Genomic DNA, 10,537 nt, shown 5'->3' on the forward strand with positions numbered 1-10,537 from the left:
ACATGGCCACACAGTTCTCCTATCTATTTTTTTTTGTTACTATCAAGGGCATCTTCTTACCTTTTGAGTAAGTAACTAATCCCTTTAGGGGACGTGGCTACCTCTCCCAACAAGTGTCGTTCCTAGGAATCGAACCCTTGACCTTTTAGTCTATTTGGGATCTAACAGAGCCTTACACCATTAGACTAACGCCTTGTTGGTAGTTTTGCTATCTAATTTGCATCTGAAGTAAAAAATACTCCTTCTGACCATTCAGTTTATCCTAAGCAAGCACTAATAGTTTACTACTTTGTAACTTAAGTATCAGAAATATCCATCCCCATTTTCCAATCATTAATCTCAGTTCCCACTTTAACCTAAATAGATAAAGTTCCTTGCACAAGTACATTATAACTCAATGTGAACACAACGTACCTCAAGAATCTAAGGAAAAACTTACTCTACATTTTAGCCATCAATTTTAGAAAAAATGCAATGGTTTGAATTAATGAGTATATCTAAACCATTAGATTTCTCTAGAACTAATGGTCAAGATGTGAAGTAAGTTTTTTAAACATACTCTTGGAGTAAGTAGATCCCCTTTGAATACAACAATCATGGTAATGCCAAATAATTTCCCATGGTGAAACAGCTAATAAGATGAAATGCAAACATGTTCATTCAAGCATCACTAACCACAATGCCCGTGATTGATTATTCACCAAAATTATATAACTTTGTATAAAGACACGAAACATATTCAAACACACCAACTTCAGCAATGTAAAGCCACAACTTTTTCATTACAAAAATGAGGGAGATTACTCTGACAATGAGGCAATTTTGGCATTCCCCTTGGTCTCGGTTTTCTCCGACTTTGGTTCCCCAGAACAACAACCACCAGCATGATGATGGTGGTGGTGGTGATGACCCCCACCATGATGATGATGGTGATGTAGCTGCTTCTCCTTCAACTGCTTCCTCATGTCATAAGCATCCTCCCCATCTGCATAATACTTTGCCTCGACATCATGAATTTTATACCCTAAGGTCTCTGTGTACAAGTTAAATGCGGCACGGTTGCTCTTCCTTACATGTAGTGAGACATACTCAGCACCAAACACCTATGTCACATACAATAACCACAATTTAGAGTGAGACAAGATACTAATTGACAGCACAATAACCAAATAAGAACCTGGTCCATAGCATTCTGCGCAGCAGTCATGAGTTTAGTGGCGATGCCGAGTTTCCGGTGAGAACGGAGGACAGCAAGGGAGGTGATATGGCCGTGGCACTCATTAGTCTCTTCTTCCATTTTGGCGAGAACGTAACCGACGATGCGGCCGTTATAATCCTCAGCGACATAGAGAAGCTGAGGCCAAGAGAGGATGTGGTAGAGATAGTATTTCATCTGGTAATTCTCAGGGAGACAGAAAAGGTTGCAGGCTTGCATCGCAAGGAGGTCGTCGACTGTGGCTTTTCTTATGCAAACCATGCTTCCTTGATTTCGTTAGGGTTCAACACAGAAGAGAGACTTCAGAAATTTACAATGAGTGAAAAGACATAACAAATACGGTACGAGTCACATATTTACTATAATTTCTCATATCCAATTCAAGATAAATACTTTCTTGGCTACTTATATAATGTTACATACTTTTATATTTGGTTATTAATGTTACATTGTTTTGAAATAACCTCATTTAAGTAAATAATTTTAAGAGTAAATAAATATTTGGCTTGTTTTTAGTTAGTACCAATTTAATCTTTAATAAACTTAAATTATTATTTTGGTCCACAACTTTTAAAAACCTACATTAGTCCCTTCCTTAACCCACATATGTTAACCTTAACAGAATATCTAATATAACACATTAATTGCATATGTACGAAAAACGGTATTGTTCCATTTTCTAAATTTCAACAGAAAACGTCATTTTGTGTTAAGAATTATTTCAAAAAGAAAACAAGCACAAAACGACTTCATTTTGTCCCATATTTTTTAGAAATACAACCACAAAATGATATCATTTTATGTTTAAATTTAAAAAAAATGGAACGATGTCATTTAGTTGATTATATAAAAAATTCAGCTAAGAAAGACCACATGTAGCCACATACGTAGTTAACATATCTTGTCAATGATTGTGTTAACTTCAACGGACACAAGTTAATAGATAGACTAATGTGGGTTTATGTTTTAGAAGTTAGATATCAAAATAGTAATTTAAATTTATTAGGGATTATGTTAATACTCACATAAAACTTGAGAGATCAAATAAGTGATTATTCTAATTTTAAAAGGTACGTTATTTAGATTAAAAGCCCCAAAATGGCTTTCAGAAAGCTCAGCAGCTTATGGTTTGTTTTAGCTAAAAACCTGAAGAAAATTTGTGTGCAATTAGGTCTTAGTCTTATGCTAACTTTATGCTAGTAATATACCATAAAAACCTATGCCAAGTTTTACTCGTAATTTTTAGTTCAAAATATACCCTAAACCATGTAGAGAGTGTAGGTGCTTTAACTGGAGTGTGACCCATCTCTGTTACTGAAAATGTTCTTCATCAACTCCAAAGTGTACTATAGGCACACAAAATTTTCATAGTTGATATAGAACTAAGGAAAACATAATAATACTTGTCAAATGAGAGCATATCTTTTGTCCTACAATATATACCATTTCATATGCTATTAGCGATAATTGGTTAGAAAAACGTATAGACGAACCCGTTCAGTCAATACAAGACTAAGGAAAATAATGATACATGCCAATGAAATAAATGAATTCTTTTTTTTGGTACTATCAAGAGTATTCCCTTACCCTATACTAATTCCTTTTGAGGTGATGATTGCCCCTCTTAATAAGTGTCATTCACAGGAATCAAACCCTTAACCTTTAAGTCTTTCTGGGAATCTAACAGGCCTTACACTACTAAGTCAATACATTAATAAATGAAGTTTATACGTTAAGGATAAAGCAAATACCCCAAAATTCATGATATATTAATTTCTTTTTGGGAGAGAACTTTGAAATTTGAGAATTCTTTACTCTTGGATAAACCTTTACACCTCCAGGATACATCCAATACCCTTATACTGTGGCAAGTAAAAACACCTTCCCCAAAATTGAGACTAACAGGTCCACTGTGGCATATTAGTAATGAACCTTATAAACCAAAGAGAAATGTTAGCAACACACTCCTTTCAACATTTTCTCAGTACAATCTCTACTTTGGATGGAATTCCTGTGAAACCTACTATTAATAGAGTGTGGCTCACAGGATTTATGGTTCCACATAAATTCCACAAAATACATCATGTATTGCTAGCATTTCTCTAAACCGAAAAAGAAAATCGCTTACCCCAAAAAAACAAGACACCGTATGTTTTAATTGGCTGTTCAGGGAGAAATCTCGCGTTTTACTTGTCCCTTCGCCAGTAATGTTCTGTTTGACGATCAACCCTTTGAAATTGAGAACCGTAATAGCCAAAATCATGTCGATTAAAGCCCCCCCTCCTCTGGAAACGCTGATTCCAGGCAGTCCGACCTGGATAATTTCTTCTTGATTGCATATCACCTGAAACACAAGCATTTTCCGGTTGCTCCATTCCTGATACATTTGCCCGACTGTTTCTCCATCCGGTGTGCTGACTAGACTTGCATTCCCAAGGTTTGCCAGCGTAAGCCAAATTACGTGACTGCTGCTGCTGCTGGCACCAAGAACCATCCCAAACTTTTCCCCATCCTTTATCTATCTGTGAAGGAATGCCTAGACAGTCATTCCCCCGAGGATCATATCCAGTACCCCAGTCCCTGTATTGATTTTTATCATCCCTTCCTTCGTTTGAACCCCATGACTTAACGCGACCACCATGCCAACCATTGTCTGTTAATCCTTCATTTCCGTGAGCAATGCTACTCTCCCAGGGATTGTCAGTATTATCCACATCGGCAGAGTCACCAACATGATGATCCCACTGGTTCCCTCCTCGATCTTTATTTTCTAAGACTTTGCTACAGGGTGTACCAGCACATTCCCAAGGACTTTCATCATCCATAGAAATTTTTGTTCTTTTATTTTTTATGTCAATCTCTCCTTGTACTTTGTTTTCTAAAACTCCACTATCGGGTGTACCAGTGCGTTCCCAAGGTTTTTCATCATCGTCATAACTTTTTGTTCTTTTATTATTTACGTCATTGCTTTGTTCCTCGTCGGGCAGAGCAAAATATGCACTGTCTACTTCCTTGATCAGTTCAGGATCAATATAAGGGTTCCAATCTATTTGATGAATATAACTATCCGGATCGGGCAGATTTATATCACAGGGGAGGCAGTTGATGTTTGCCCAGTAGCGCTTCTTAGCATTTTCAAATCCTTCCTCAGCAGCTGAATCATTCCAATCAAACACATTATTATGGCAGAACGTAAACTTCTTGGTATCAACTATCTTCTGCCATGGGACACCAATCAATTTGCAGTATTTCTTCTCCCATAAAGGTACTCCATCTTTCCAAGAGTCTATAAAGATTGAAAAACAAGAAATTTAGTGGACGAAATATGGAATATACATTGGCAGGGTGGTAATAAATTGTAAAATCATCATATCATCACTCCAAATACTTTCTCAGAGATGAAAGAATCCAGGTAAAGGAAAAGGTCACCACCTCAACGGTGTTGGTAGATTCAATATGAAAATATATGAACATGTTCTATTTTTTTTAATGAATTTCTGACAACCAGCAGTTACTGAACCTAACAAATGATATAAGATAAACATAGGACTTCTAAAAACCAATATGAATGTTGAATATGACGTGCTATTTGGTGTACATGCAATAGCAATGGTGGAAACTCTTCAAAGTAAACAAATCTGGTGAATGCAAGTGAACTGCTTCTCAATTTCAAAATGTCAAAAGATTAAGATGTACAAGCCCATAGTCACATGATATGCGGTACTCTTCGGTACCAATACCAGTACACAGTACACAATACGCTACCCATCAAATACATGATACACTAGGGAGCATATTATGCTAGTTAAATTCGTAACACATTTTATTTGTTACGCTCTTTTTTATATTTTGATCTACTAATTAAATGGACACTTATCATATTTTTAAAAACTTTAAAAATAATTAACTAAATGAACTCATTTACTTTTAAACAAGCCCAATTACTGAAGAGATCAATTTAGATTTTAGCATTGGAGCTATGACGGATTGAAACTCAGGGGTGAGGAAGATGATGTCTTCATGGTGATTCACTTGGGACTAAGTATGAATAGGAGAATCAGGGCATTTTGGTTCACAAAAGCACCACAAATCGGTACTCACGAACCGATTCGTGGTTCCCCGGCCAAACCAGCGAATTTGGTTTCTTTGCCCAAGCCAGTGACACAATAGAGTAAGACAAGATTGGGAGGTAACTTTTTAACTGAAACCTGTCTTGAAACAGGGAACATGTCCAAAAGCAGAAGAAAAAAAAGACTAACTCCAAAATCAGGTGGCAAACCAACCAACCAAATTTATAAGACAATATTTTCGTTGACAGAAAACTGATACAATCCGCTATCAGCACCCACCAACCCTATTAAACATAAGCACCATGAAACCAATACTCCTTTTCATGCAACAATTAAGTGAAGGTAAAGAAATATTCTACATCTGACCAACCTTATCAAATAAGGACGAATATATAGCAAACGGCCAAAACTACAATTCATTAAAGAAACTTACTAGTATGTTTTGACAGCAAAAGGTTTACACAGGATGTTAAATGAATAATTGATCGGACAGAAATAGAGTCCTGGAAACAAATTTCTAGATAGCATTAAATAACCTTCATATACTGATACATAAAAATGCGTGTGATTTCTATATGAGAAGCAATTTCTAGAATCAAAATTCATTGAGAGTATCAACGAAAAAGAGAATCCAGTCCTGAAAAGACAGATAAAATTCATACGATAATGCATACAACACTGAACAGCTCAACAATTAACTACTCGTTTATACCCCTTTAAATACCAGATATCTAATTGCGAACTCACAATATGCCTTATAGTACATTCCACAATACTTGACATATAAACTACAACCATGTGAACAATGATAAATCGTAGGAACTGAAGACACACAGTTGTAATTCTTCAAAGGAAAATCCAAAGGCAATGCCTCCTTAGTGGCCAAACGAAATTTTGTTCGGTAGTTCATAAACCCTCTTAAGTCCTGATGACACAATTCATGCCAACAGAAAATAAAAGGGTTATAACAAAAGCAATACAATATCAAATTCCCACTCAATCGCCAATTTCCTTCCTTTATTTTCCTATTGAGTTCTTCCATTGCAATCTCCATTTTAAATTATTCATCTTACTAATTCAACTCAATTACCCATTTTGATTTCTCCAAAAAAAAATTCTCAAGTCTCCATCTATCACTTTTAGCTTATTTAAATGCAATGTTAATTCACAACAAACCAGTGTTTTAAATTGCACTCCATAGCTGCAATTGCAGCAACAATATTGCCGTTTCGTGGTCTCCACAACAGCATCGCGACCATGACTGCATCGACCACATTTTCACGTAATCCCGTTAAACACAATATAACCGTGACCGCAAATTAAAACACTCCAACAAAGTCTTACATCTAACACATCTACCCACCACCTCCTCTATTATAGATTTGGAAGCAAAATTTAAACAACACACTAAAAAAAAAGCGGCATGTGAATAATTTAAAACTAAAGCATACCTAAGAGTTTATTTTGGGAAGAAAAAAAAACTACCATAAAATTATTAGGATCCAAATACAAAAAAAAAAATGAAGTGATTTCATGAATTGAAGAAAACCCCATTTGAAATATACGCAAAGAGAACCAAAATTTGAAAGGAAACAATGAAATTACCAGGAAGAGGAGCATTAATGTCGTAGAATTTCGGTGGTGGAGATCTTTGACGGCGAAAAAACCTACGAGGACGATGATTCCACTTACCCATTACTATTAAACTTCTCAATTTCTCTCTCTCTATATATGAGATTCTGGAACGAGAAAAAATTCGAAAATGGAACAAGTTTTCTCTGCAAAATCGTTTTCAATAGGGTGAAAGAAAGTGGAACATTAGTGTTGGGTTTTGAGGAAGTGGGATCGAAAGGATTATTTAACTGTTAAAATATGTATTTATATATTTCCCACACATAAGATTTCAAATAATAATTACTTATTATGGAATTATTACATACAGATATTTAAAATAAAAAATACTTAGTAATCGTATAATCATTTAAAAAAAAATATATTATCTTTTTTTCTTCTTAATTTGATTATTGAAATAAGATTTAACGATCAACAAAATATTAGTTTAGTGGTATAAGATTTCTGTAATCTCTATATAGGTTAAAATGTCAAAGATTCAATTTTTTAGTGTGACGCATTTTTTGAGGAACAACCATACATATTGAAATGAATTAGTTCATTACTCACAAAGATGAGAGAATACCTTAATTATTCCAAAAAATATGATTTAACCACTAATATTCACTATTTTTGTTTCTCACGATAATAAGTGTTCTAAATTAATATCTAATAATAACAAGTGTTCCCACTTCTAGATTTATGCTTAGTAGAAAAAATTAGATTTGTTTGTGCAAATTAGATTAAAATAGATATAAATTCACAAAGATATAATGTTTATCTCAAAATAGTTAAATATATTTGTAAAGCTATTTTTAGAATATTTGGAAATAGTGTGAAAAAATATTGTTCTAGATTAGATTAAGCTCGATCTCAATATGAAGATAAAGATATTTTTCGCAAATAATAAATATATTCCCATATTTATAAAATATTTTAAAATATATTTGTCATTTTATGATATTCAATGAAAACTATATAATTTTAGTTATATTTCTAATGATTCTTTAATTGTTTTTGACCGAGTTTTATATCACTTTTTCAATAATGGATAAGGAAATTATAGATTTGAACAACTCCATAAAAATATTTCAAAGACATATTAGGCCTAATTATGATATATAAGCTTATGTGAAATTTTATAATTTTTCTAAAAATTATAAGATTATTTTTGAATTCTCAATTAACAATTTGCATTTGGATGAGCTCAAAATATTTTCTTGCTCAACACTCCTTAAAAGATATAGTTAATTAGTACTATTATCTAATTTATTTTCTAATCAATTAGTTAACTTTTATTTTGTTTAGTTTGTTAGACTAAGTTTCATCTTGTAATGTTTTTACCAAAACATGTTCTCTCGTAAGCTCATTCAACATTTTATTAATCAATTTCAATCAACGAAGTGTATTTTTTCAATTATTCTCAGAATTCCAATATAGTACGAGAGCATCTCAGGTGGAGAACTATGCTAAGCACTCATTTATCTCCTTCTTGATCACATATTCACCCTTTCTTCTTCATCTTCGATCTCCATGCACAAACACTGACCAAGTTCATTAAAATCCATCCTTCTCAACTCCAAACATCTTATACTGAAAGATGATCATATTATTAGTATCCTTGTTACTAATGAGGTCAAAGATCTTAAGCCCTTGAATGATAGAGTCTTGATATAGGTCACACAAGCAGAGTAGAAAATTGATGGGGGTTTGTTTCTCAGAGAGGTAGCAAAGGATAAACTGTCTATTGGAATAGTGATAGCAACTGCTCAAGGTTCTATGGATGAAGATGGTAAAAAAACATCATTGTCAGTTACAACTAGGAACACAGTTTTGTACTACAAATATGTGGGGGACAAGGACAAAACTTGGTGTACACACGTGGAGGCAACTGCAAGATTTTTTTTTCAAAATATTTACAATATTTTTTACCTTTTTTCAAATATAATTTTTACTTTGTGTAAATTGTGTGGTACTTCTAAAATTATATATAATAGATAAAGTTCTCTTAAATGTGTAGATATTTGTATTGTTCATAATATATTACTTCATTTGATATCATAATGGTTTTACACTTATGAAATACTAGCATGTTGACAGACACTCTCGTGCCTATCAACCCGCTTTCATATTGTTTATAACGTGTAATCTGCATGCTATAAATATAAAATATAATATTTTGTGTTAAATATTGTAATTTGCAGTTGAGTTTATTTGAGTGAGGTAATTGTTCAATATTTTGTTGTTGTAAAGTGTATATTCAAATAATTGAATCATTCACAATTATTTTGTATGTAAAGTGTATAATTAGGTGTAATCGATGAAATAAACTTGTAAAGTTTAGAACATAATATGTAGGGTAGTAATGAAATAATTTTTTTGTCAATTACATGCCTTTTTTTTGTAATAATGATTGTATAAATTAGTAGATGTGATACTCGATTTTTCTTTCATAGTAATCATTGGACATGTTGATGATAAAGATATATCCGGTGTCTGTCAAATCGCATTTCTATTGTTTAGTTTGAAATGTACAATTTACATGTTATAAATGTTTGATATGATATTTGAGACAATTATATCGATCCACATTCCTAAATTTAGTTTTATTTAAAATTGATAATTGATCCATAAGACATACGTGTTCATAATTACAATCACAATGATAACATATAGCGATGGAAAATAAGTGGGAATCACTCTTATTTTAGACCCTTTGTTGAGCAGTTAGGAAAACATTATTTTAAATGGCCTAATAGTGTAAGAAGTACTTCCCTAATTTTAGAGGAATATATTATTAGGGAACAAATTTTAACACTCATTTTATTTGAGAAATTTATATTGATTCATGTTTCAAATTTTAGTGGGATTTTATTGATAAATAAAAATTGAATCATAAGATTTCAAATTCATTATTGCCAATCTCGTTGGTGTTTGTTTCAAATTTTAGTGGGATTTTATTGACAAATAGAAATTGAACCATAAGATTTCAAATTCATTATTGTCAATCTCCTTTGGTGAATTAGTTAGTTGGTGGGGCAATAGCTTACCAAGGCGATGATCAGTAGCTGGTCCGAGAGGATGATCAACCACACTAGGACTGAGACATGACCTAGACTCCTACGGGAGGCAGCTGATGAGCAATATATTACACACTATTCATAACCTTAAATTAGCATGATTGATGATTCTTGGTGCCTAATTGACTTTGTTTCACATGGTTTAGCGTTTTAGACTTTATTGGACTAATATTCCTAAAATGAGTTAATTTGGGATTATTTGGCCTGATTAAATCTATTATCATTTTCAGATCACATTTGGCACCAATGGCATTTTGGGCATTATGGAAGTCGAGGATGTGTGTTGATGTGAAGATTGTATTTTTAATTTAGGACTTGTTTTTATTGTAATTTAGCTTTGGGCCCATTGTTTAGGCCCAATTCGGTTTATGTGTGTTGGAGGGGTTAAATTCAGATTCCCCACTCCAAACACACACACTTTCACTTTGTCTCATTTTGAAACACAAAGACATTTCCTTTTTCCCTCTTTTTGCTCTGCTAGGGTTTTACCCCTTCTTTATTTCTCATTTTCGGTTTATTCTTCCATTGCCATGGAAAGCTAAATTTATGGACTAAGTTCC

The 10,537-nt window shown here is 33.2% G+C and overlaps 2 protein-coding genes across 3 annotated transcripts; both read right to left on the bottom strand.

The window, feature by feature from the left end:
- Nucleotides 601-1,526, bottom strand: LOC109355912 (N-alpha-acetyltransferase daf-31-like). Its single transcript, XM_019599190.1, has 2 exons — nucleotides 1,178-1,526; nucleotides 601-1,103 (listed from the first exon to the last, which is right to left on the bottom strand). Exons 1-2 carry the CDS (start codon nucleotides 1,475-1,477, stop codon nucleotides 801-803), a joined length of 603 nt encoding a protein of 200 aa, XP_019454735.1. The 5' UTR covers nucleotides 1,478-1,526; the 3' UTR covers nucleotides 601-800.
- Nucleotides 2,837-7,162, bottom strand: LOC109355785. Of its 2 annotated transcripts, XM_019599003.1 has the most exons (3): nucleotides 6,892-6,998; nucleotides 5,823-5,923; nucleotides 2,837-4,502 (listed from the first exon to the last, which is right to left on the bottom strand). In XM_019599003.1, the coding sequence occupies exons 2-3, from the start codon at nucleotides 5,890-5,892 to the stop codon at nucleotides 3,403-3,405; spliced, it is 1,170 nt and encodes a 389-aa protein (XP_019454548.1). In that variant the 5' UTR covers nucleotides 5,893-5,923; nucleotides 6,892-6,998; the 3' UTR covers nucleotides 2,837-3,402. The 2 variants fall into 2 exon arrangements, with proteins under 2 accessions (XP_019454548.1, XP_019454547.1); XM_019599002.1 differs by lacking the exon at nucleotides 5,823-5,923 and having other exon boundaries at nucleotides 2,911-4,502; nucleotides 6,892-7,162.

Source organism: Lupinus angustifolius, chromosome LG09 (assembly GCF_001865875.1).
Source record: "Lupinus angustifolius cultivar Tanjil chromosome LG09, LupAngTanjil_v1.0, whole genome shotgun sequence".
Lineage (NCBI taxonomy): Eukaryota > Viridiplantae > Streptophyta > Magnoliopsida > Fabales > Fabaceae > Lupinus > Lupinus angustifolius.

Coding starts and splice junctions, on each gene's coding strand:
- LOC109355785 (XM_019599002.1), bottom strand. CDS start 6,982: ATGGGTAAGTGGAATCATCGTCCTCGTAGGTTTTTTCGCCGTCAAAGA. Junction 4,503..6,891: donor CATTAATGCTCCTCTTCCTG/GTAATTTCATTG, acceptor CAATCTTTATAG/ACTCTTGGAAAGATGGAGTA.
- LOC109355912 (XM_019599190.1), bottom strand. CDS start 1,477: ATGGTTTGCATAAGAAAAGCCACAGTCGACGACCTCCTTGCGATGCAA. Junction 1,104..1,177: donor CGCAGAATGCTATGGACCAG/GTTCTTATTTGG, acceptor TATGTGACATAG/GTGTTTGGTGCTGAGTATGT.